The 25,239-nt window shown below is 54.7% G+C and overlaps 3 protein-coding genes across 8 annotated transcripts; 2 read left to right on the plus strand and 1 right to left on the minus strand.

The window, feature by feature from the left end:
• The first annotated feature begins 3,504 nt into the window (after positions 1–3,504).
• On the plus strand, positions 3,505–6,779 carry UBE2M (ubiquitin conjugating enzyme E2 M). Its single transcript, XM_039225255.1, has 6 exons — positions 3,505–4,163; positions 5,356–5,450; positions 5,589–5,627; positions 5,738–5,841; positions 6,103–6,166; positions 6,255–6,779. Exons 1-6 carry the CDS (start codon positions 4,055–4,057, stop codon positions 6,393–6,395), a joined length of 552 nt encoding a protein of 183 aa, XP_039081186.1. The 5' UTR covers positions 3,505–4,054; the 3' UTR covers positions 6,396–6,779.
• Positions 6,780–7,479: 700 nt separating this feature from the next.
• On the plus strand, positions 7,480–11,093 carry CHMP2A (charged multivesicular body protein 2A). 5 transcript variants are annotated; one of them, XM_039225250.1, is made up of 6 exons: positions 7,480–7,585; positions 8,391–8,604; positions 10,217–10,396; positions 10,478–10,608; positions 10,700–10,761; positions 10,880–11,093. In XM_039225250.1, the coding sequence occupies exons 2-6, from the start codon at positions 8,437–8,439 to the stop codon at positions 11,005–11,007; spliced, it is 669 nt and encodes a 222-aa protein (XP_039081181.1). In that variant the 5' UTR covers positions 7,480–7,585; positions 8,391–8,436; the 3' UTR covers positions 11,008–11,093. The 5 variants fall into 5 exon arrangements, with proteins under 5 accessions (XP_039081181.1, XP_039081182.1, XP_039081183.1 ...); XM_039225251.1 differs by having other exon boundaries at positions 7,482–7,585; positions 8,395–8,604; XM_039225252.1 differs by having other exon boundaries at positions 7,484–7,617.
• Positions 11,094–11,805: 712 nt separating this feature from the next.
• TRIM28 (tripartite motif containing 28) lies at positions 11,806–18,088 on the minus strand. Of its 2 annotated transcripts, none has more exons than XM_039225243.1 (17): positions 17,458–18,088; positions 16,995–17,107; positions 16,684–16,816; positions 14,921–15,056; positions 14,726–14,842; positions 14,528–14,642; positions 14,228–14,374; positions 14,009–14,123; positions 13,822–13,928; positions 13,691–13,727; positions 13,570–13,615; positions 13,243–13,495; positions 12,842–13,161; positions 12,638–12,761; positions 12,467–12,553; positions 12,244–12,381; positions 11,806–12,152 (listed from the first exon to the last, which is right to left on the minus strand). In XM_039225243.1, the coding sequence occupies exons 1-17, from the start codon at positions 17,789–17,791 to the stop codon at positions 11,976–11,978; spliced, it is 2,499 nt and encodes an 832-aa protein (XP_039081174.1). In that variant the 5' UTR covers positions 17,792–18,088; the 3' UTR covers positions 11,806–11,975. The 2 variants fall into 2 exon arrangements, with proteins under 2 accessions (XP_039081174.1, XP_039081173.1); XM_039225242.1 differs by having other exon boundaries at positions 16,684–16,819.
• Between the last annotated feature and the right edge of the window lie 7,151 nt (positions 18,089–25,239).

The following is a 25,239-nucleotide window of genomic DNA, read 5'->3' on the forward strand; positions in this document are numbered from 1 at the left end:
GACTTAAACCCCACTCTGGGGAGGTGTCACCTTGTTGCTCTCTGCCTGAGGGTTTCCAGGAACAACCTTCCCCCCTCCCTTCAATGTTTATTTTAAGAGAGAGAAAGAGAGAACAGGGGAGGGACAGAGAGAGAAGGAGACAGAATCCCAAGCAGGCTCCACATTCAGGATGGAGCCTGACATGGGGCTCAAACTCATGAACCATGAGATGACCTCAGCTGAAATCAAGAGTCAGACGCCTAAGTGAATGAGCCACATAGGCAACCCCAGGAACAACCTCTTGAGGCTCACGTCCAAACTTCCAGAAATACACCTGGACTTTTCTCTGCTGCTTCAAGACTGGGGTCCTGAAATCAGGGAGAGAAGACAAGCCGCCTGTGCCAGAGGCTTCCAATAGCCATCCCAGATAAGGTGTGTTTCCTGTACCCTTCCCTCTCATACTCTGCCCCTCTCCCCACTTCCCCCCTGGCCTAGCCCCAACCAAGACAAGGGCCACTCTGGAATCTACCATATCTGGCAGAGTCAACAGGTCCCCATGTAGGGACACTCCCATGTAACACAATTGGAGGGGGGGGGGGGGAGTCCCCTCGACCCTAGGCCAACACTCATTGTCCTCTCCAACTATAAAGGGAACTCTGAGGACTCTCATCTGGGATATTTGAATCAGAGGGGAGGAAGGCAGTCACTGGCTCCCTAGGCAGAGGCTGGGAGTCAGATCAAGGAAAGCACACAAACACTGATACAGCTAGTACTCTGAGGGTAAAGGAGTACTGCACAACTTCATAAATCCTGTGACATGGATTTTTTTCAAAGCCTGTGTGAATTTTACAATCAGAAAGAGAACAAGAAGCTTGCTCTCATGTTTTGATCGTCTTCGTTTAAGAAGAACATGATGAGAAATCTGCACACATAGGACTATTAATAGCTTGAAATTCCACACAAGAAAAATTACAACACGCGTGAAAGGCATGGAGACATCAGGTCAAGGCCTCATGCCCAAAGTCATGAGAAGTCCATGGACCCAACCTGCTGAACCAGTCCTCTTAAGAAGCAAACATGTAAGAGACCCCCAACAAAAGGCCATTTCTGCAGTTGGGACACCTCTACAAGCCAGGCTGGGGGTTGTGAACCCAAGGGCTACCATACTATCAGCAGGGCTGAGGGCTGAGACAGCATGACCACTTGGCCTCACTCAGCCAGAGCCACAGGAGGAAGCCAGGAGAGGAACCCCTAAGGCACTGGTCATCTGGGGAAGCTACAACAGTGCCCAACCAGCTTATTCCCCGATCATATGTACCTGAGCCTATACTGTTTACTCCTAAGCACAGTCTCCTTATGCCACATGCATCCATTTATTCTTATTCCCAACCCCAGACCTCCTGAGCCTATCCAATTCTCTCCATTGGAAAGAACTACTCATCCGAGTTCTCCAGCCTGGAGGCCCACAACACTCAGCCTCTCTTCCTTGGCCCCTCCTGTGCTTCCTTTCCAAAATCAACCCTATCTTCCCAGTTACAGCTCCCAGAAGCTATGCTAATACCCCAAATGCACTTCCACTCTCACTCTTCACCTGTCACGTGCTGCCCAATCCCTCCAGGTGCCAGCCCCAGCTTCCCTCAGGGCGTTTGCATATGCTGAGCCCTAGGCTTTGTCCCAAGAGGCTGCAGGCCCAGGGGATACAGGCACGTTCACCACCCAAACCACCTGTGCCCCTCTGCCGCTGTGTGGCCATGAGTGTAACAAGGGAAACACAGCTGCATCATTTCCAACCCAGCCCCCCACCTCAACGCAGCCATCCCTTCCTTCTTGGTCCAGATCTCATGGCCAACTTTACCCAGCATTTTGTTTCATGGTTAAGTCTTCCCCACTGGAGACTGAGGAAGCCATAATGTCACAGACCACATGAGTCTAGCTTTGGCTAGTGCAGCACCACCTCTCCAGGGAACCAATACTCCACCCTCAGATGGGCCTTCAGCTGATGGGCCTCAGAAACTGGCCTGAGGACGGACACATGGTTTAGGATGACCAATAGGAAACACCCCTGAGACTGGCTGCAAACAGAATGGTCATCAATGTCATCAATCTTCAGCTGGAGATGGCCTGTACGACAACAAATAGGGAGACCAGAATGGCTAAGAAGTCAGAGAGGAAGAAGATTGAGTCTAGAGGGGCCATGTGAGTCCTGAGACCGGCCATGTCTGAAGCCTGAGAACACTGGGATGGTTACGATGTCGCCCCAAACTTGAGCTCTTTGATGCTTCCGAGTCCCCTTCCTCACCCTGGCACTTCTCCAGCACTCAGCGTACAAAGGAGTTAAGAAAGGATGCTGGGACTGTGAGGCTGCGATAACGGCACAACCAGAGGAATGAAAGGGGTGTCTGGGATGGTGGCATTGAGAATGGAAGGGCCTAAAGAAAATGGAGTTGCAGAGACACGCCTGGGATCAGTCCATGGAGCCCGAGGACGTTAATGGCACCAGAGAACCTACAGAGCAGGGCCTCTAAGGAGGCTGAGGCCAGGATGGACGACAGCCCAAGATCCGAAGAGGTGGCGACGACTCCCTGAGGTGAGGATGGGGGCGGCAATAGACGCCAGGTCGGGTCTGAGGAGGCGCTGGGGATGAGAGGGCGTCAGGGCGACTCCACTGAGATGAGGACTACGGGCCTGGCCCGGGGTCGACGGCTAAGAGCCCATGAGCACCCCTGTGCAACACCAGCGCCGGCCTAACTGGACTGCCAACGCTTCTTGAACACTGCCCCCGGCGATGACGGCAGGTCTTCTCAGAGACGCAAGGGGACGTACAGCGGAGCTGCACTCGGTCGCAAAAGGACCAAGCTGCAGAGCTCCAGACGCACCATCTGCCCTGCCCCAAGCCGGAGCCAGCCCTCGCCGCGCAGCTCATTCGCCTGACGGTTTCCGTGGAAACAGCCGGAAGTCTCCAAACCGCCCAGCGCCGCTTCCTCCCGCCCTCTGAGACACGCTGAGCTGTGAATGGAGTGGAGGCTGACCACACGGACAGCGGAAGACAGCAAAGCGTCTCCACTGGAACTCGGGACACGTTCTGAGAACACCCCCACCCCACATTCCCACCTGTGTCCACCTATGTAAACTCCCAAAGTGCTTACCACTCTAGCGCAATACACGTTTTATTTGCTGGTTTACCTCAGCCAGGATCTCCGCGAGCGGGTTACGTTTGCGGTGTGACACCGAGGGTACTCGACCCCGCACTCCTTGGGCAACGCCTATGGCTTCGCCCGGGCTCTGGCCCGCCCTGGTCACCCTTCTTCTGTGACCTCCAGGGGGAAGGACCTCGTGTGTCCCACCCGTTCCGCGGTCTGCACGGTGGACTACGAGCGAAGTGACCTGCATCTGCCCCACTTAAAGATGGTGGCGGCACCGCCCATGCCTGGACCCACGAGCGTCCCCGGAAATGACCGAGTTTAGCCGATAGAGTCCGAATACCAAGACCTATCGCGAAGCAACGCGGGGCGGTGGCGGCTGCGCAGGCGCACAGCACAGGCCCAGCGAGAAAAGCCGAAGTCGGCAAGCGGCGGAAATATCCGAAGCCGTGGGGCGCCCGAGGCCGTTGCGGACCTCCGCGCCGAAGCCGCTGCTGCCGCGGAAGCCGAGCCTCCCTCAGTACACGGCAGCGGCCGCCGCCTCCTCCTTCCCCTCGAGCCGCACCCCGGTCGCGGTGGTAACGAGTGAACAGACAGGCGGCGCCGCCGCAGTTGGGCCTGAGGGGACCTAAGCGGGCGAGGGGGAGGAGGGAGCGGCCGGGTGGGGGCGGGGCCTAGCGGGCCGAGAACAGCCGAGTCGGCCCGAGCGCCGCCGAGCGAACCCGAGGCGCCGGGCCAGGCCAGAGCCGGGCTACGGGAGCCGACGCGGGCCGCGCGGTGGGCGCGGAGCGGCGCGGCAGGCCGAGCGGGCGGCGGCAGCAGCGGAGGAGGCCGCGGCGGCGGGTTCGAGTGGCGGAGGCGGCGCGGGCGGCGGCAGGGGGCCGGGTGGCCGGGGTCCCGGGCCCCGCAGCGGCGGCAGCGGCGGCGGCGGCAGGATGATCAAGCTGTTCTCGCTGAAGCAGCAGAAGAAGGAGGAGGAGTCGGCGGGCGGCACCAAGGGCAGCAGCAAGAAGGCGTCGGCTGCGCAGCTGCGGATCCAGAAGGGTAGGGGTTCGGGGGATGGGGGTGGGGGTCGGAGGTCAGCACCAGGGATGGGTTGTTATAGGATTCGGGAGTGGGATAATGCAGTCACTGGGGGTCAGAGATGTGGCCGCAGAAGTGGGGGTTGAAGGTTAGGGCCTTAGTTTGGTGTGATGGGGCGTTAGGAGTAAGTAATGTAGTCGCCGGGGGGGGGGGGGGTCAGAGATAGAGGTCCGAATGTGAGGCTTTTAGGATATTTAGGAAGCCAAAGCCAGGCATCTTGTATTAGGGACCGAGAATTAGAGAGCCCAGCAATGGAGGGTGGGTAGGAGATGGGGGACTCTACAGAGTATGGGGGTCATCAGGAGCATGGGTGATAGAGAAAGAATTGGATAGTGAGGGGCCAAGGATTGGGGATAGGAGTGGGAGAGGATTTAGTGAAGTATGTTGGGATCATCAGGAATCTGTGAATGACACGGGATGCAATAAATTTTGGGGACCAGTTTGTGAGTCTGGGGGTCATGTGGCTATTTGGTGTTTGGGGGACACAGGGAGGGGCAAGAGACAGTGTGCGCTACGAACTGGAGACGGGAGTAAGGTTGCATTTAGACTGTCATGCTGTAGGTGCTGGGAATCTTAGAGGGGTACAGGAATGGGAACTCGTATGTCTGAGGGTTAAATGGACACCTGAATTTGGGATGACAAACAGAAAAGAATAAGGACGTGGGGACAGGATTGGTGAGGAGATAATGGGGGGCAGCATCCTTGAGTTTAGATGGATAGGTGGGGACCTGCAGTGTCTACTAGAAAATGGAGGTCATAGTTGGGGATCCTGGGGTTTGGGGTAGTTGAAGGCTTTTGGAGGCCACATGGGAGTGGGAGCATTTGGGAGCTGGGTTGGAGGTACCCAGCTTTTGGGTGCTGAGACTTAAGGCTTTAGATTCAGAAGAGTTGGAACTTACCCTTGGCCAGGAGCTATTGCATAGCCACAGTTGAAAATGCATCTTTGAAGTGTGCTGTGGATGTAGAAGAGCCTGCCTGGAGACTGGGGAGCAGAAAGACCAGGGAGAGGGTTGGAGGTGTCGGGGGGTACAGCCCAGGACAGAGCCCTGAGGGTCTTGGAGGAGACCAGGGGGGCTCTGCTGGCACCTATACCTGCTCTGAGTGCCCTCATCTCTCCCTCTTTTTGTTCCCCTTCTTTGCTGTGCAAACCCAGACATAAACGAGCTGAACCTGCCCAAGACTTGTGACATCAGTTTCTCAGATCCAGACGATCTCCTCAACTTCAAGCTGGTTATCTGTCCTGATGAGGTAAGGGCACACGAAATTGGACTCCCAGGCATAGCCTGGGGTGGGAGTGGTTGGAGGGGGCACCTTGAGTTGGGAGGCCTGGTTCACCTGCCAGACCCTGCTGGATGGTGTCCTAACACCTTCCTCTTCTCTTCACAGGGCTTCTACAAGAGTGGGAAGTTTGTGTTCAGTTTTAAGGTGAGTGTCAGGTGGGCAGGGATGGCTGCCTGGCTGAGGAGGCAACAGCTGAGACCCCAACCAGGCACTGCTGGGGCACCTATCTATTTTCTCTCTCTTCTTGGAGCCAGGTGGGCCAGGGTTACCCACATGACCCCCCCAAGGTGAAGTGTGAAACAATGGTCTATCACCCAAACATTGACCTCGAGGGCAACGTCTGCCTCAACATCCTCAGGTGAGGGCCCTGACTTTGGACTGCACAGGTGTCTGCTCCTTCCCTCTCTCCTGTGGTCTATGGTCCTCTGTCTCTTCAGCACCACATTTTCCTCCTCAAGTCTTGCCCCTAGCTTTCTCTTCGTTCTGTCCTGCTTTGTGCCCTTCCCCTAGCCTCTCATATCTGCAACGTCCTATGCTCTTGGCTTGACCTGTTCAGTCCCAGCAGGCTCTGTGGTGGCCATTCACTCACCAGTCCCTGACCCTGATTCCTTGTCCACAGAGAGGACTGGAAGCCAGTCCTTACGATAAACTCCATAATTTATGGCCTGCAGTATCTCTTCTTGGTGAGTAGGGGTAGGGGTGAGGCCAGGGGGTTGGGGTTGGCCGTCTCTGCTCTTAGGGCCTGTTGACCCCCACCCATCCTGGCCACAGGAGCCCAACCCTGAAGACCCACTGAACAAGGAAGCCGCCGAGGTCCTGCAGAACAACCGGCGGCTGTTTGAACAGAATGTGCAGCGCTCCATGCGAGGTGGCTATATCGGCTCCACCTACTTTGAGCGCTGCCTGAAATAGAGCTGGCGCACACCAACCCCTGCCAGGGCCACCAGCCCCGGCGTCCCCTACAAATATTTATTGGGGGCCACAGGTGGGGGGCATGGGGTGGCTGGTGGGGGAATCCCATGCCCTGGCCTTGCCTCCCCTCCCTGCCACCCGCTCCTAGTTATTTTTTTTTAACCACCATGTGATTAAGGTCGGCGCTGCCTCCCCCTCCCCCCCCCCGACCCACTCAGCAATGGGAAATGAATTGGCTTGTCTAGCCCCCAGCTGGGTGCTGTCCAGCCCCCCACTCTGGGCTCTGGGGTGGGTGGCCAAGGGGACTGGGTGGCTGGGGCTTGGGAACCCCACCCCTCCACCACTGGAGGTCCCACCAGGCTATTAAAGGGGAATGTTACTGCATGGCTTCAGTCTCTTCCTTCTGTGGGGGTGGGAGGGGCAGGTGATGTCCACCAGGGCTCTTGAGGCAAACGTGGTGGGAGATGTGTGGTCACATGTGGCACTAGCGTACCCTTCAGTAGGCTATCTAGTGCCTGGAATCAGCCCTGGGGGAGGGAGGGGTAGTAGGGAGGCCATACCCCAAGCTTCTGGCTAGGTGGGATGAATCCCAATCTGGGACCAGCGAGGGGCAGGATCCAGTAACCACTCGCTTCCTAGCTGGTAAGCCAGCATAGAGGAAAGTCCGTGCCGTGCGTTTCCAGCTCTGTCCCCCTCCCCCTCCCATGGTTGGGCCCATCAAGAGCCCTCCCTGGTGCTACCAGGTGCCTGAGGTCCAGAAATATTAGGCAGACGTCGGGGTCCGTCGGATGAGCTGGGCCCTCTAGTGGGGGAAGTGGTGAGATGCGGGACCTCTGGGGTGGCCAGCTGGAAGGCGCCCGATGCTGGACTAACCCAGCGGGGACCGGGATCCCAGACGTGGCAAGGCTGGACCTATGGAATACCTCAGGCGGGCCGCAGAGAGACGAAAGGTGATGCGCATGCGCCTAGGTGCCGGCCCCCCCCCCCCCCCGTCAGAAGATGTACGCACGCGCGCTCTTGTCCCCTCCCATCGTTCCGGGTGCCGGTGGAGCGTGTGACGTCAGATCATCTTTTCCGGAAACGGCGACGACGGCAGAAAGAACCGAGGGGCTGCTGTTGGTGGGCGCGCCTGAGATCCGAGTGAGAGGAGTGTGACCCGGAAGCGGAAGCGGAATCCCGTCCCAGCTCCGGTGAGTGGCCCCTGCCGGGCCGCGGGTCCCAGGTGGGTGCGTGGGCGACGGCAAACAAGGGCCTCTTCACCTGGGCGTCGACTGCCTCGCCCCTCCCCGGGACCCTGGCTCCATCGTCGGGCCATCTCGTTCTCGGTGTGCAGGCTTCCCCACGTCCCCAGATTCTGCCCCAACGCCCGTCATCCCCTTCTGGGTGTACAGGGATCCCAGGGACTCTTCTAGGTCTACAGAGCTCCTCAGCGTCCATCACATCCTTAGCGTACCAGGTTCTCCAGTGCCCCACAACCGTATTACCCACACCCGGATTCTCTCCACTCGGACCCTCCAAATCCGAATGCAATTCATACACTGTCAGCTTCAGAACCCCCTATATCCACTTCGTTCTCGGCACTCACGCCCTCCACTTATCCTTCCATCTGCTGTCGGGTCCCCACAACTGCTGTGTCTTTGGGGCTTAGGGTCCCAGATACCCTAGTGCACCTTTCTCACACATCTGCCTCCAGTCTCAGTCCATCAGACTCCAGGGCCTCCCCATGATCTGGAGAGGCTGAAGCCTTGAACCTTCTTGGGAGCATGATGAAAGGCTGGGGTGGGTATATCCTGGAGAACTTTCAGATCTTGTAGGCCCACTTGTATTCTTGGGGCTACTTTTGGTGTTCCAGGCTGCGTTTTGACCTTCCTTATCGCTTCCGCTCCCTACTTCCCCTTTCCCATTTTGCAAGACCCCCAATATCACCCCCCCCCCAACACACATTGTGATCCCTGCTCTTCTTGCCCTTTTTCTGGGCCCACCACCACCTCGCAGCTAGGCTTCACGCTTGACACAGGCCCACTGGTGGGCTCCAGCTACCATGGACCTGTTGTTTGGGCGCCGGAAGACACCAGAGGAACTGCTGAGGCAGAACCAACGGGCCCTGAACCGTGCCATGCGAGAGTTGGACCGCGAACGACAGAAGCTAGAGACCCAGGAGAAGAAAATCATTGCAGACATCAAGAAGATGGCCAAACAGGGCCAGATGGTGAGCTCAGTTGGGCAAAGGCTGGGACACAGGGCTAGGTGCTCTTTGTCAGGCACTGCTGTAACCAGACCATGACAGGACACATCAATAGATAGCTGCTTTGAGAAATGAAGGGGGAGCAGGGCTTCCTTATTTTAGGAATCCAGAAAGGCTGCCTCCCAGAAAGTGGTATCAGAGCCACAAACCTTGAGTAATAGTGAGCGAGCTTGTGAAAATCCAAGGAACCAGTGTGTCAAACAGATGAAGCAAATGTTCCTTGAAGGAGTGATAGGTGAGCTCAGAGTAGATGGAAGGCCAGACCAGTTGAAATCAGGGGCCACACCATTTGTAGCAACATGGATGGAACTTGAGGGCATTACACTAAGTGAAATAAGTCAGGCGGAGAAAGACAGATACCATATGTTTTCACTCATATGTGTATCAGGAGAAACAACAAAGGACCATGGAGGAGAGGAAGGGGAAAAAAAATAGTTAAGGAGAGGGAGGGAGGCAAAACATAGACTCTTAAATACTGAGAAAAAACTGAGGGTTGATGGGGCTTAGGGGAGAGGGGAAAATGGGTGATGGGCATGGAGGAGGGTGCTTGTTGGGATAAGCACTGGGTGTTACATGGAAACCAACTTAAACTATATTTTTTTAATTTTTTTTTTTTTTAATTTCTAGGGGAGAGAGCGAGCGAGCGAGTGAAAGAGCGTGAACAGGGAAGGGTCAGAGAGAGAGGGAGTCACAGACTGAAACAGGCTCCAGGCTCTGAGCCGGCAGTCAGCACAGAGCCTGACGCGGGGCTCGAACCCACGAACCATGAGATCATGACCTAAGCGAAAGTCGGACGCTTAACCGACTAAGCCACCCAGGTGCCCCCAGACTATATTAAAAAAAAAAAAAGAAATCAAGGGCCACAGTGGGAGCTGAGTCAAAGGGGTTAATGCAAGAGACATGGCTTGGATATCAGTAAAAGTGATAGAGGGGTGCATGGATGGCTTAGTTGGTGGAGCATCCAACCTTGGCTCAGGTCACGATCTCAGTTTGAGTTCAAGCCCCACATGGGGCTCACTCAGTGCAGAGCCTGCTTTATATCCTCTACCCCGAACCCCTCAAACTAAGTAAAAAAAAATAATAGCCTGAACCACTAGGGAGCAGAGCCCATGACAGGTGATAAGAGTTTGAACCTGAGCAGTTGGGCTTAAGAGGTGCCATTTCCCAGAATACGCAAGGCAAGGAAGAGATTTATAAGTCAGGAACTGAGCTATGGATAGATTTACATGTGATCTGAGATAAAGAACTTGAGGTGTGAGCCTGTGTGAGGTGGAGGGAGAGGCAAATTCTTCAGCCAGGAATAGACATTGTTAAGGGTGTGGGACGCTAGATATGAAAAGGATCACTAGAGTGGGCTCAGCCTTCCTTCTAGCATTTGTGGGTCAGAGAGGTAACCTACAAAGGAGGCTGTGGAGTGGTGACCCAAGAGGCATGAGAATGAGGTTGGCAGGAGGGAGGGGGAAGTGACCATGGGTTTAGCTACATGTAAATTTCTGAAAACATCAATTGGAGTGGTGCAATGGGAGCAAGCCTCTTCCCTCAGCCCAATTTCCCTGCCCCTTTGTCCGCTCCTCAGGATGCTGTGCGAATCATGGCAAAAGACCTGGTGCGCACTCGGCGTTACGTGCGCAAATTTGTGTTGATGCGGGCCAACATCCAGGCTGTGTCCTTGAAGATCCAGACACTGAAGTCTAACAACTCAATGGCCCAAGCTATGAAGGGGGTCACCAAAGCCATGGGCACCATGAACAGACAGGTGCGCCTCTCCCAATCCCCCTCCCTCCTTCCCCAATTAACATCAGGGACCAGACTCACCCTCCCCACACCCTACTTCCAGCTGAAGTTGCCTCAAATCCAGAAGATCATGATGGAATTTGAGCGGCAGGCTGAGATCATGGACATGAAGGAGGAGATGATGAATGATGCCATTGATGATGCCATGGGTGATGAGGAAGATGAAGAGGAGAGGTTAGGGGACACTAGGTGTGGGGAGGGCGGGAATGGATTCCTGTTCTTCATACATGCCTGGCCCTTATAAAATTCTTTTTCTCTTCCCAAGTGATGCCGTTGTGTCCCAGGTCCTGGATGAGCTAGGATTGAGCCTGACAGACGAGCTGTCAAGTGAGTGTGCCAAACCTTGGGCCCTGTCCCACCCAATAGTCCAGTCACAGCCCCTGACTCCTCCCCTCCCACCATTATTCCTTTCTATGGAAGCTCTCTTAACCTCCCCTCTCTGTAGATCTCCCCTCTACTGGAGGCTCACTCAGCGTGACTGCCAGTGGGAAGAAAGCAGAGGCTGCAGCCTCAGCCCTAGTAGATGCCGACGCAGACCTGGAGGAGCGGCTCAAGAATCTGAGGAGAGACTGACCGCCCTATAGCACCCTGGTGGGGGGCAGGCAGTGGATGCCCGGCATTTCTCTGTACTACTTCTGTAATAAAGGATTGGACACTAATTCCTAGGCCTGTGTGACTGGCCTGATGGGGGCCAGGCTGGGGTCCCTTGGGGCAGAGGTCACATATAGGCTTGGTGAAGGGGTGGTTAGCATGCATGGCAGAAGGCCAAGTGCCACATTTATTGGGGTGTAAGATAAAGAAGGCTGGATTGCTTCCTAGTTTGTAGCAGGGGTTGACAAATCAAGTCTCCTGGGATGTTCAGTTTGGGAGCTGAAGGTCAGCTGTGAGCCCTGCTTTAGCACCCCTCCCAAGACCCCCAGTGCCTATCACCTTGAAGACAGTGGGCTAACCCAGACACCCTAGAAGTCTGGGCTCATCTGCCAGGAATCCTCAAACCAACCAGCTCACTGTGGTGCCATCTGATCATGAGAAATGGTTATACCCAAGTCCAGGAAGCACTCAGGAAGAATGGCCACCATGCAGCATGTATCTGGGGCTTCACCCTGCCTGCCCACACATCAGCCTGGATCTTCTCACCTGGAGGGCACCCAACAACCTCCGCTATGTGCACCATGCAACCCTTTCCCCAACCTGACACACTCTCCACATTGGGAAGGGCCCAAGAAGGATGTTCTTCCCTGCTCCATGGACACCAAGGTGGTGGAGGGCAAATGCCCCCACACCCACTCCATCCATCAGGGCATGGGGAGGGAACTGAAGAGACCAAGCCCCAGGACCACTGCCCCCACCAACCACCAAAAAAGGCCTGAAGAACTGGTGAAGTTTTTATTAAATCCACATAAGTAAAAACCATATTGTGAAGGGCTGGGGGATGGGGCCACCAAGAAGTAGGAGCCAGGCCACCAGATGGGGACGTGGGGGAGAGGGGATTTGACAGGACAGAACAGAGCCACGCTGGGTTGGCCTGAGAGGCCACAGCCTCAGGGGCCATCACCAGGACCACTGGATAGCTCCTGGGCACTCAGGCCAGCACCAGGCAGGCTCAGTGGTGGGGGCTCCACCAGCACAGCTGAGAACTTGGTGTCACCAAAGGCCTCATTCATGCGAGTCTCGAAGAAGCGTTGCAGGCCGATGATGGACTGCACATCTGCCTTGTCCTGAGCCAGGCATATTGCAGTAGGTGGGTCCTAGCTCTCCCTCCTCCCACCTACCCTCCCCTGCCGCCAGCCCCATTCTCCCCAAGCTCACCTCTGTCAGCTTGTTGAACTGCTTAAACATGCGGCCCACATCCTGGGCAAACTCCTGGGGAGAACTATAGGGAGGTGACAACTTCTCCTGGAGACGGGCACGGATCAGGGTTAGGTCCAGGGTGCCACCAGGCTGATCCTGTAGACAGAGGCCAGCCTAAAAGTGAGGCCAGGCAGCCCTTTCCCCTTCCTCCCACCCACCCCGCTAAAGTCCCAGGACTCACCAGGGAGAAAGTGGAGTCAGTAGCCAGCTGGTGCAGGGGCCGGCAGGGCTCATGACAAAACAGCGCCAGCAGGACACGCTCACACTTCTATGAACAGGACACGTGACATCACAGTCAAAGAGAGGGTAAGGCTGCTGAGCAACTCTCAGAGGAGTGGGGCCCCACCCTCACCTGCTGGTTGGCTGGCGAGAGCTTGGCCACCACACCGGTGCTATCACCACCATCCAGGCTCAGGCTGCCATCTTCCTCTTTCAGATCAGGTAGCACATGGCAGAGAGAGCAACTCCACTCCTCCCTGAATGGAAGGAGAATGAGGGGCTGCACAGAACCCGGCCCAGCCCTCCACCCTGCACAGACCCCACACAAGCCTCGCACCCTGGCACATCCTGCAGGGCAGGCAGGTGGCAGTCCAGGTGGAAGCAGAACTCGCACTGGTTGCACATGACCAGATCGCCTGGCTTCTGGCAGACGCGGCAGATGGTGGCACTGTCATCCAGGGCACCGGGGCCACCTGCTGGGGCTGAAGTGCCCTCTGGAGCCACCACCTCTAGACCTGAACTAGTGCTGCCACTAGGTGAGGCCAGGCGGGGGCCCTCAGCACCAGGGCCCTCCGCCAGGGCCATGAGCACAGGCTTGGTCTCAGGGCCCTCAGTGGCAGCAGGCGGGGCTCCAATGGCCGCCTCTGTCTCTTCCTCCTGTAAGGAGATAAGAGGTGTTCAGCAGGATGCAAACATCTGTGTTCACTTCCCAGCCACGGTTACCTGAGGCAGACTCACCTTGACGATGGCCATGCCAGGCAGTGGAGGGGCACCAGGAGCCCCGGGTGGAGCAGTCCCAGGCTGTCCGGCAGCAGCAGCTGCAGCACCACGCTCAATAACAATGAGATTGTAATCTTCAGTGGTGCTGCCTGGGAAGACTTTGAAAACTGGTGGCTGGCTATCAGCCGTGAGATCCAGGTCCAGGCGCTCAAGGCTCACCCGAGGCACCTTGCGCATGAGGCCACTCACCTCACCCTCACCCGAACGGGACCTGTGGGTGCAGCCTGGTGTTAGCGCACCCATTCCTATCCCCACCTGGCTCCACCAAAGGACAGCCAAACTCACCGCTTCACACCTGACACATGGGGCTCTGCACTCGAGTACGGATCGTCTGCTCAGAAAATAGAAAAAGCAGGTTGGGGACAGACCTAGAGCACTGGAGCCCTCCCACCTACAAGGCACTCACCTGAGCCAAAGCCATAGCCTTCCTGCACCTCCATGGGCTGTGGGCAAAGCAGGTAGACCTCAGTGAGCAGATGTCCCATAGGACCCTTGCCCCCTACCCTACCCCACCGGGGTCTCCTGTCCCCTGCTCACCTGGCTGCTGCCAGAACCCTGCTTGCTCAAGGGCCCCGGAGCCCGAGGAGGGGCCATGGGTGTGGGGCCTGTTGAGTTGGTGCCAGGACGCTCTGCCACAATCTTGCCTGCATAAAGAAAAAGTTACCATAAGAAGACAACGTCTAGATTGATAGCAACACGCACCAAAGAAAAGAAAGGGACACACCAAAAGCCTCTGCGCTCTTGGTCCAAGCATTGAGGTCCCACTGGAACTTCATCTCGCCATGTGGCTCCACAGGATCCACAATCATCTTGAGGGCCCGATGCAGCTGGAAGTAGATCTGAAAAAGGAGCAGTGCATGAACATACACACCATAAACAAAGCTCGAGGGTGCTGAGCAGCACCTGCCTGGATCCCATCACCTGGGTGCCCACCAGCACACACCAGCTTCTTGGAGAGCAGCAGAGCTGTGTTGTTGTCACTCTCCAGAGCCCATGAGGCAAAGCGCAGAATATGTTCCTGGTGCTTCTGGATCTTGGTCATGGTCCAGTGTTGTCGCTCCAGGCGCTCCTGCTGCCCCTCCGTCACCTTCTGCAGGTAGAGAAGGACACAAAGGAAAGAAAACACCAAGGATGGAATCAACAGCCAGCAGAAAGTGCTAGTCCCCAAGACTCTCCCACTGCAGATGGGGTTAGCAGCCAGCAGATGGGACCCAGAAACCCTCCCTCCTCAAACGGGGCATACCTGGGCATCGTTGACCAGCACACGGCCCCGCTTGTTCAGTTCCTTCATGATCTGCAAAATGGCCATCTTAACATCCACCTGCACACGCTTCTGTACATCAGACACTTGACGGATCCTGGGGGGCAGCAGAGTGAGCCAGGTCAGGAAGGTGCTCACCCAGGAACTGCCCCCAACTATGGCTCTGGCTTCCACACTTACGAGCTGCGAACCTCCTTGGTGTTCTTCTGCAGTGTCGCATGCTTGTCCCCAAGGCGCTTCACCAGCGAGGCCAGGAGCTTGCGCTGGTTCCTCACTGCGTCCTCCAGAAACTGGTATCTGAGGACAAACCAGAAGTGGGCCTGGGTGCTGAACATGGGAATGGGCAGCACCCACCCATCTTGCCTCAGTACTCACTGGTGGTCCTTATGGGCGTTGAGCTGGCAGTCCCGGCAGGTGAGGGTGTCGCAGCTCTCACAGAACAGCACGAGAGGCTCATGCTTGTGAACATTGCAATACACTGTGCGCTCACCATCCCTGGACTTGGCTGGCCCTGGGGAACACAAGAAACCATGAGGCTGAAGCTCATCCTTTGCTATCTCCAACTCAAGTGGCTCACTTTCTTGCCTAACCTGCAACCCTAGGCTATCTGCTGGGAAAACCCAAGGGCCCTGCAAAAGTGGACAGAAAAGAAGCACAGGCCTGTAAACCTAGATCCTTCCTCTCAAAACCCTCTGCCCCAACCCTGACCTAGAGAACCACACCCACCCCTTCCAGCTTCTGACACTAACAAACTGAAGACTGTAGCAGAAACCTCTCATCTGTTATTCCCTCTACTAGAACCTTCCCCAGGGTGGACACTCAGGAGAACTCCACCTTGAAAACCCCCACTGGGCTCCATTTCTCCTGCACTCGCAGCAGGTTCTGTCCAGCAGAGGAGAAGATTCTGGCTACCGTGGCACCCAAGCACACAAAGAAAGCAAATCAGGGACTAGAGACACTGTACAGGTGCAGCTTCCTCAGAAGTCATGTCTTGGTTGATCTCGCCTCTCTTCAGTAATTAAAAAGTCCACAGACCTCTTACAACCCACAGACCTACAAAGGATCCTAACCTCACAAAGCCTTGTCAGAATAAAAGTGAAATGTCAGACCAAAATCCTCACAAAGAGGTCAAGTCGCTTCTCTCTGAGAAGAATCTTGGTGATTAAAGTAATACCACAAAAAGACCAATACAGCCCTACCCCACTCCCAACGTGTCACCACCAGAAAGCTGCTTGAGACCATTTACCCAATCCCAGTTACATTCTGGCTACACTATTCCAGCCTAGGACATACAACACTCAGACACAAATCAAAAAGACAGACCACAGTTCCTCCAGTATTGCCCCCTCCTGCACCCTGCCCTTTGCCTGAACCCAGGAACCTCTGTAAACCCCTGTCCTTTGCACCTGATTCCTCATGCCCCACAGCCACCACCTCCATCTTTCTCTTCTTGTCAATGTTATGGTCTACTACTGAGAAACCACAGTATATCTACCAAAAGGTCACTCATGGGGAGTTCTCAACCAAAAACCAGGCTAGACTCAAAAGGTCCTTTTGTGTGCCACTACCAGCATTTACAGAGAAGTCTGCAAATACCTTGGCTGAACTTTAAGACATGTATGACCCAAAGATAACAGACTTCTAAAACTCGCTCTCTGTCCATAACGGTCTTGAAGGTTCTTGCAGTTTATCAACACACTGTGGCCCAGAGGCTTCATTTTCCCCTACCAAGCCTTAACCGGGTTGCCAGGGAATTCTTCAAAAGGCCTCTTACCCTTCCCCAAACTCCCTGGACTTCCCTGTTGGGATAAGCTGGCCCCTCCCACTGGAGCTTATCCCCTGTGGAGGGAGGGGTGTGGGAGGATTCCTGATGAGCTTCCTTGAACTCTCAATGCAAAATGCCCTCTGCACTCCCCCTACCCCCTGCCTGTAGCCTTTTCCCTTCCACCTGGACCAGCAGGTAGAGACTGCATATCTGAGCCACAGTCTCCCCATTTTTGACTTCTGCCCCAAGACCCTTCGAGTGGTAACCCCTAAAGAAAAAGCTCCCTGGTACCCATCCGCCAATTGTAACCAGCACCACAAGCAGCTGAGGACAGACGTAGGGTAATCAAGGCTTTCCCCTCTGCCTTGCATACCAGTGGAGCGCACAGTGTGGTCCTTGGTGTACTTCACCCGCTGGTGTGCCTCCACACACGTCTCACACAGCGGCTCAGAGCACTCCACACAGTAGCTGGTGGCAGGGGCGTTATCCTCACAGCTAGTGCAGCACTGCTAGGCAAAGGCAAAATGAAGAGGAAACAGAACCACCATACAGGCTCGTATATACACTTCAGGTATACAGTGATGCCTTTATCTAGTCTATGCAGTCTGCCCAAAGCCTTGCACTGTAAGAATACTAAGGTACCATGTCCCCAGGCCTCCCAAGGTTTACTGGAGAAGGACATACCTGATTTGCATCCTGGGAGTCTGTGGCAGCCTTGTTGCCACTGTCACGCATAAAATAATTCTCCACAATGTCTTTGGAGAAGCACTGCTGCTTGCACACAGGACAGTCCACCACTGAGGGGGAGCAAAAAAAAAAAGACTGTTGCAAATTCATCTCCAAGCTATAACCCCATCCCCCCATCCCCCCCCCCCCCCACTGAGCCCCAACCTCCAACTCAAGGAAGGCCAGATCCTCTCCTCAGGAAGCAGCCCTTCCTTCACTGAACTTGCAGCAGACACCCCAACTCAGCGCCCAGCCCAGACCCCAATGCCTATACCCGATTCCGAGACGCACTATCCAGGTCCCTATCCTCTCGCCCAATTGAGTCCCCGCCGTCACCAAGCTGAGAACCCAATCCCCACGCCGAGTCGGGATCAAAGCTTGTGGGGTGGGGGATGGGCTGCACTGGCCGGACCGTACTCACCGGAGCCGTCGCCCGCCGCACCGCCATCCCCCGAGCTGTTGGCGGCGGCGGGCGCCGGAGGCCCGAGGCAGGCACTGCAGGCCGAGTGCAAGCAGGGCAGCAGGCGCGGCTCCCTCTCGGGGCGCAGGCGCTCCCGGCACACACCGCAGTGTTCCAGCAGCTCCAGCGCCTCGCCGCCGCCCCCCGCGGGCGACGACGCCGAGGCCGAGGCCGCAGTCGCGGCCGAGGAGGCGGCGGCACGCTTTTCGCCGCCCGCCGAACCCTCGCCCGGACCCGGGCTGCCCGAGGCCGCCGCCGCCGCCGCGGCCGAGGCCGCCGCCGCCGAGGCCGCCATTCACACGCCGCCGGGGGCGCCCAGGGGGGAGGAGGGGCGCGGGGCCCGCCGCGCAGGCGCAAACGCGCTTGCCACCAACGGCTGGGCCGCTGCTGCCGCGAGGCCGAGCGCCGCCACGCGCCGCCTGGGCTACTGCCCGCCGCGCGCGGGGCGCTGTCGAAGCCCGGCCGGCAGCCGCCTGCTAGCTTCCCGCCGCCGCCGACCGCGTTTCCCCTTCAGAAATCGCCCAGACACCGAGCCACGAGCCACGCGAACAACCGCTCGCCCGCGCGCCCGCTCGCAGAAAGAGCCGCGGCCGGGGGGCGGGACAGAAATAACTGGCGCCGACGCCGTCGCGCAAGCGCGCTGGGTGCCTTGCGCCCGGGGGCGGGGCCCGGGCTGGCCGCCCCGGGCGAAGCCGCGAGTACGCACGCGCCTGAGCCGGGTCTTCCTACCTCCGCCTACACCACCTCGGCGCCGCCTGTGCGGCGGGGGCGGGGCGATTGACATCACCGCCGCAACAGAGTACGCGGGCGGGGCGCGCGCACCTTTACTAGAGGGTGCTCCCGCTCTAGCTCCATCCCCTGGCCGCGAGACTGCGCAGGAGAGCTGGCCGTCCAGGCCACCACCCCAATCCCCGCCCCTTAGGCCAGGCCGGAGAAGTCTCCAGACGCTGCGTCAATCAGCGTTGGGGAAGGAGGCGGGGCCAAGAGCGTAGGGAGACGCTGGGTGCAGGGAGAGGGGCGGAGGGTCCCCATCCCAGGAGGAAGTCCCTTCCTGAGCCAAGTGGCTGTCTTTTGGGTTTTAACTGGTTTATTGTTTAACATGACAAACACTGAAACCTGCCTAAAGCAAATACATTCCAAGGGGCTGCAGAGCAACGAGTCCTGTGAAATCCGCCTGACTCCCCAAGCGCCCCCTTCGCATCTTTTAGCCAGCCGCTTCGCTGACTTGGATGCTTTTCCAGGTGGGCGAACGGAATGAACCTCAATAGTGGGGGGATTCGAAGGAAGGAAGCACGGTCGGGGCAGGGGGACGGTGAATCCTGTCTAAGAAGAAAGCAGAGTCTGTATAGGGAGAATCCCACCTAAGGGAGGAAGCAAGATTCATAGGGAAAGGAATCCTGCCTCACTTGCGGGCAGGATCTGTGCGGGGATGGGGGATGGAGGGGTGGAGGGATCCTGTCAGAAAGGAAACAATGTCTGGGGAGAATTCTGTCAGATGGAGAGAACAAGGCCTGGGGAGTGGGGGTGGGGGCGGAATCCTGTTCCAGAGAAACATGGCCTTTCTGTGGATCCTGAGGAGGATGCAAACTCTGTGGAAAGAATCTTGGGGATAGGCGGGGTCTGTTGGGGAGAAAGAAGTCCTGTCCGAGCTGGGCCTGTGGTAGAGGCGGAGAGCTCCAGTTTGATCCAGTTTGAGGTGGGAGTCGAGTCTGGGAGGGGATCCCATCTGAGGATACTACGCACGAAAACTCGAGGGATGCATGCCTCGGAGATGGTCCTTGGGGTAGCCCTTGGCCCCTTTTGCAGGGCTCCTTGGTTCTGAGATTCCCCAGTTCAGGACGAGGCTAAAGAGGGTGTGGGAGGTGGTCAGCTTTTGAAAGGATGCAGAGAGCATGCTAGATGGCCGGGGAGTCGGGCCCCAAGACCCTACTAGGTGTCTCCAGGTTCAAACGCAAAAGCTGCGGGCTGAGCCAGGCGCCCACGCGTGGTGGCGGTGGAGGCAAGTCTGGCCCTACCGCGCGGGGTGTGGCCTTTGTTCCCGGAGGGGCTGGGGGGCTGCGGGGCTTTGTCTCTGTGCCTGCCTTTGTTCCAGCCTCGCCGCAGCCCCCAAATCCAGGCCCCGCCCCACCCCTTAGATTTGTCCGGGGGGCCACGCCCCACGATTGAGTGGCCCGCCCCCTACATGCTGCTACCCCAAGGCCCTGGCCTCAGACCCTTGCTTCCTTTGATAATTGGAAAGGAAAGTTGGCTAGCACGCTGGGTGACGTGCGGCGTTCATTAGTGATAGTGATGCGTGCTAAGCATTTTCCACACTCCCACCCCTCACTCTGCCCCAGAATCACCAGGGAGGGGGGCTTAGGGGTGACTCACACCTACCCTAACCTCTGGGGCAGACACCAGGGTTTCAGGGTCAGTCAAAAGAAAAAGGTGATGGTAGGCGCGCCTGGGTGGCTCAGTTGGTTGTGTGTCTGACTTTGGCTCGGTCATGATCTCACGGTGTGTGAGGTGGAGCCCTACATCAGGCTCTCTGCTGTCAGCACAGTGCCGGCTTCGGATCCTGTGTCCCTGCCTCTCAGCCCCAAGCCCTGCTTGCTTTTTTTCCCAAAAAGTAAAAAATAAACATTGAAAAAAAGAAAGTGATGGTAAAGAGTGTAGGAGTGGACTCTCCTAGGGGCTACCCCCAAACACCTGTGGGATGGACAATTCTGAACAGAAACAACTGCGGAGGTCCTAAGCCAACCTCTTAGACTGAAAGATCAGTGGAGGAGTGGTAGATTTCTGGGATAAGTTTAGATTGGGTCCTCTGTCTGGTATTGCCCTCCAATAGACTATGGCAACTGACCCTGTGCTTTCAGTGGCTCCTGCTTTTCTCTCTAAACAGTACCTCCTTCCTCCTGGGCTCAGTACTTTCCTTCCCAATACATGGCAGCCACACAATCAGAGTATAACCACCGTACCAGGTAGTGGGCCACTGCCCGCTGCATTGTCCAAATGCACAAACCAAGTCTTTCATAAGTGCCAGGACAGCATTAGGGGAGGAGGGAATCAACCAGAAACCAAGACAGAACCTGTGCTCAGAGATCCAAAGGTACATGGCATGACACGGTACATGGCTCTGTACCCCTCAGTAGGCTAGACCAAGCAGTCGGTGGCACTCTATACTCTCATCCTCTGTGCTCTTTGTTCAACCTTTATAGCAGCTCACACTTCCCAGTCCGGGACCACCAGAAACTGTTTATATTCTGGCCTTGCAGACAGAGCTCAAGGGATAAAACAATAAGTCATTCAGACTGCACCCATGCCAGACACAGCCTGCCCACTGCTTCTTTGGGGCACCTACCTACAGACAGGCACTCTCTCTCTTACCCAATTCCACACCTACACCTGGCTTGCCCTGTAAACTTCAGGTGTCACTGCCAAAGCCACTTCCTGGGGAGGTCTTCTGGCTGCATCACTCCAATCTCGCTCCATCTTCAGAGATTTCACTTGGGAACTAGGCAGTTGTGATAGTTGTACAATATTATAAGTGGACTTAATGGCACTAAATTTCTTTCTTTCTTTCTTTCTTTCTTTCTTTCTTTCTTTCTTTCTTTCTTTCTTTCTTTCTTTCTTTCTTGAGCATGTGCAAAGCGTGAGCAGGGGTGAGGGACAGAGGGAAAGAGAGCAGATCTTAAGCAGGCTTCACACCCAGCATGGAACCTGATGCAGGGCTCAATCCACAATCCTGGGATCATGACCAGAGCTGAAATCAAGAGTCCAACGCTCAACCAACTGAGTCACTCAGGCACGCCTGAATTGTATACTTTAAAATACAATTGTACACATAAAATACGCCACCTGGGTGGCTCTGTTGGTTGAGCATACAACTCTTGATATCAGCCCATGGTTGTGGGATCAAGCCCCTCATCAGGCTCCACACTGATAGTGCGGAGCCTGCTTGGGGTTCTCTTTTTCTCAGACACTTGACCGACTGAGCCACCCAAGCACCCTGAGCATGCTATTCTTTACCTTGGGGTTGTGAGTTCAAGCCCTGCATTGGATGTAGAAATTACTTAAAAATAAAATCTCAAAGGGGCGCCTGGGTGGCTCAGTTGGTTGGGCATCTGACTTTGGCTTAGATCATGATCTCATAGTCTGTGGACTAGCCCAGAGCCTGGAAGCTGCTTCAGATTCTGTATCTCCCTCTCTCTCTGCCCCTCCCAGCTTGTGCTCTGTCTCTCTCTCTCTCTCTCAGAAATAAATAAAACATTAAATTTTTTTAAACAAATAAATAATAATATAATAAAATAAAACGCAATTGGCCCTTGAACAACACAGCAGTTAGGGGTGCCAGCCCTGACCCAGTGCAGTTGAAAATCGATGTATAACTTTTATCTCCTCCAAAACTTAATTATTAGCCTACCATTGAACAGAAGCCTTACTGCTAACATAGTCAATTAGCACATGTTTTGTATGTTATGTGTACTTTTTTGTTGTTACATGTATTATATACTATATTCTTACAATAAAGTAAGCTGGAGAAAAGAAAATGTGATAAAATCATAAGGAAGATAGGGTGCCTGGGTGGCTCAGTTGGCTGAGCATCCAACTCTTGATTTTGGCTCAGGTCATGATCCTAGAGTCATAGGATCGAGCCCTGAGCACAGCGTAAAGCCTGCTTAAGGCGCTCTCTCTCTCTCTCTCTCTCTCTCATTCCCCCCCGCTCCCCGCCCCCCGCCTGCTGCTTATTTCCCACTCTCACATTCTCTCAAATATTAAAACATATTTAAAAAATTTGGGGCGCCTGGGTGGCTTAGTCGGTTAAGCGTCCAACTTTCGCTTAGGTCATGATCTCGCGGTTCGTGGGTTCGAGCCCCGCGTCTGGCTCTGTGCTGACTGCCAGCTCAGAGCCTGGAGCCTGTTTCAGAGTCTGTATCTCCCTCTCTCTCTGACCCTCCCCTGCTCACGCTGTCTCTCTCTCTCTCCTAGAAATAAATAAAAATATTAAAAAAAAAAAATTTAAGAGGTGCCTGGTGGCTCAGTCAGTTTAGCATCTGACTCTTGATTTTGGCTCAAGTAATGATCCCATAGTTCATGAGATTGAGCCCCAAGTCAGGCTGGGATTCTCTCTCTCTCCCTCTCTCTCTGCCCCTCCCCACTCATACCCCCCCCTTCTCTCTCTCTCTAAATATTTTTTTTTAATTAAGAAAAATCAGAAGAAAAAATACAGGGGTGCCTGGGTGGCTCAGTCGGTTAAGCGTCTGACTTCATCTCGGGTCATGGTCTCGCAGTTCGTGAGTTTGACCCACACATCAGGCTCTGTGCTGACAGCTCAGAGCCCGGAGTCTGCTTCACATTCTGTGTCTCCCTCTCTCTCTCTGTCTCTCTCTGACCCTCCCCTGCTTGTGCTCTCTCTCTCTCTCTCTCAAAAATAAATAAACATTAAAAAGAATTTTAAAGAAGAAAAAAACAATTACAGTACTATACTGTATTACTGTATTTATAAAAAAAAAAAAACTTCACATGTAAATGGGCCCACCCACACAGTATTTTCCCACACACATAAAAATCAGTTTTTGGGGAGCCTGGGTGGTTCAGTCAGTTGAGTGTCCAACTTCGAAGGAGGTCAAGATCTCACGGCTCATGGGTTCAAGCCCCACATGGAGCTCTGTGCTGACATCTCAGAGTCTGGAACCTGCTTTGGATTCTGTGTCTCCCCCTCTCTTTCTGCCCCTCCCCCACTTGTGCTGTGTCTCTCTCTCTCTTAAAAATAAATAAACATTGAAAAATTTTTAATCGGGTTCTTTTAAAAATGTTTTAATGTTTTATTTATTTCTGAGAGAGAGAGACAGCATGAGCAGGGGAGTCTGAGAGAGGGGGAGACAGCATCTGAAACAGCCTGCAGGCTCTGAGCTGGCTGTCAGCACAGAGCCCGACGCGGGGCTCGAACCCACGAACCGTGAGATCATGACCTGAGCCGAAATCGGACGTTTAACCGACTGAGCCCCCCAGGTTCCCCTTAATCAGTTTTTGATGAGAGCCCTAGACCGTCCCTGCTGACCTCTGACCTCACTGCTTGACTCTAGTCACACAGGCCAAGCTGTTGGTCCCATCTCAGTGCCTTTGCAGGTTCTCTTCATCCTGCCTAGAATGTCCTCCCGCACCTCTCTCTTTCTTGCTGGTTCCTTTTATCCCTTCACCTTTCAGCTAGACAGAATCAAACTGCTGCATCTACTATGCCTAACCCAGGGCCTGCCCCATGGTAGACACTCAGTAAATGTGTAAAAGGACAAAAAAAAAAAAAAGACAAATTAATGCAATTAAGATGATGCCTGTCTTGACCCTTCCACTTTTGTGAGCTACAAGATGAGGTTAGGGCTATCTTACTTTTTTTTTTTTTTTTTTTAATTTTAAGTAGACTCCATACCCTATGTGGGGCTTGAACTCATGACCCCAAGATCAAGAGGCACATGCTCTACTGACAGAGGCAGCCAGTCGCCCCCGGGTATCTTACTTTTTAATCTTTTTTCTTTATTTAATTAAAATTCACATAACATCAAATTTATCATTTTAGCTTTCTGTTTTAATGTGTATTCACTTTTGAGAGAGAAAGAGAGAGTGAGAGAGACAGAGTACAAGGGGGGTGGGCAGAGAGAGGGAGATACAGACTTTGAAGCAGGCTACAAGCTCTGAGCTGACAGCACAAGAGCCCAATGCCAGGCTCAAACCCACAGACCACAAGATCATGACTTGAGCCGAAGTCTAATGTTTAACTGACTGAGCTACGCAGGTGCCCCTCATTTTAGCTATTTTAAAGTGTCCATTCAGGGGTGCCTGGGTGCTCAGTCAGTTAAGCATCCCAGCTTCGGCTTAGGTCATGATCTTGTGGTGTGTAACCTGGAGCCCCATGTTGGCCTCTGTGCTGACAGCTCCAAGCCTGGAGCCTGCTTCAGATTCCGTGTATCCATACTCTCTCTCTGTTCCTCCCCCACTCACGCTTGGTCTCTCTGTCTCTCTCTCAAAAATAAAAAAAATTAAATTTTTTTTTCAAAAATAAGTGCACATTCGCCTGGGTGGCTTAGTCGGTTAAGCGTCCGACTTTCGCTTAGGTCATGATCTCGCGGTTCGTGGGTTCGAGCCCCGCGTCGGGCTCTGTGCTGACTGCCGGTTCAGAGCCTGGAGCCTGTTTCAGTCTGTGACTCCGTCTCTCTCTGACCCTCCCCTGCTCACTCTCTCTTTCTCTCCTAGAAATAAATAAAAAAACATTAAAAAAAAAATTTAAAAAAAAAAAAAAATAAGTGCACATTCAGTGGCATTTCATACATTCACAATGTTGTACAATCACTACCTCTATCTAGCTCTGAAATATGTCCATCACCTCAAAAGGAAACCCTGTATCCATCAGCACCCATTCCCCATTCCCTCTCCCACCAGACCCTGGCAACCATGAATCCACTTTCTGTTTCTATGAGCTTTTTGACAAAGGCTTATAATATGGAAAGAAAAGCATATACATCATACCTACAGTGAGCACCATGGGCAACAAGCAAGTTCTCATAGCAGAAACTGGAACGCCTCTGTCTCCCAGAAGTCCTTTGTGCCCCTCACAGTCACTGCCATCCTGACTGCTCCACCACAGACCAGCTTAGCTAGTCTATATGTAGAACTACACAGGGTTTGCATGTCATTGTCTGGCTTTTTTTCTTGAATGCACATCTGTATAGTTGTGCCTTCCAGGCCCTTGTTGTATAAGACCCCCTCACA

This window comes from Hyaena hyaena, unplaced genomic scaffold, assembly GCF_003009895.1.
Source record: "Hyaena hyaena isolate Hyena2069 unplaced genomic scaffold, ASM300989v1 scaffold_2015, whole genome shotgun sequence".
In the NCBI taxonomy this organism is placed as follows: Eukaryota; Metazoa; Chordata; class Mammalia; order Carnivora; family Hyaenidae; genus Hyaena; species Hyaena hyaena.

Bases quoted from the DNA above. Each gene is read 5' to 3' on its own strand.
- UBE2M (XM_039225255.1), top strand. From the start codon at position 4,055: ATGATCAAGCTGTTCTCGCTGAAGCAGCAGAAGAAGGAGGAGGAGTCG. The intron at 5,628-5,737 runs GTGAGTGTCAGG...TCTTGGAGCCAG, and splicing joins AGTTTGTGTTCAGTTTTAAG to GTGGGCCAGGGTTACCCACA. The intron at 6,167-6,254 runs GTGAGTAGGGGT...TCCTGGCCACAG, and splicing joins GCCTGCAGTATCTCTTCTTG to GAGCCCAACCCTGAAGACCC.
- CHMP2A (XM_039225250.1), top strand. From the start codon at position 8,437: ATGGACCTGTTGTTTGGGCGCCGGAAGACACCAGAGGAACTGCTGAGG. The intron at 8,605-10,216 runs GTGAGCTCAGTT...TCCGCTCCTCAG, and splicing joins TGGCCAAACAGGGCCAGATG to GATGCTGTGCGAATCATGGC. The intron at 10,609-10,699 runs GTTAGGGGACAC...TCTCTTCCCAAG, and splicing joins GAGGAAGATGAAGAGGAGAG to TGATGCCGTTGTGTCCCAGG.
- TRIM28 (XM_039225242.1), bottom strand. From the start codon at position 17,791: ATGGCGGCCTCGGCGGCGGCGGCCTCGGCCGCGGCGGCGGCGGCGGCC. The intron at 15,057-16,683 runs GTATGCAAGGCA...TGTGTTCCCCAG, and splicing joins CCACACTGTGCGCTCCACTG to GGCCAGCCAAGTCCAGGGAT. The intron at 12,153-12,243 runs GTGAGCTTGGGG...TGCCTGGCTCAG, and splicing joins AGTTCAACAAGCTGACAGAG to GACAAGGCAGATGTGCAGTC.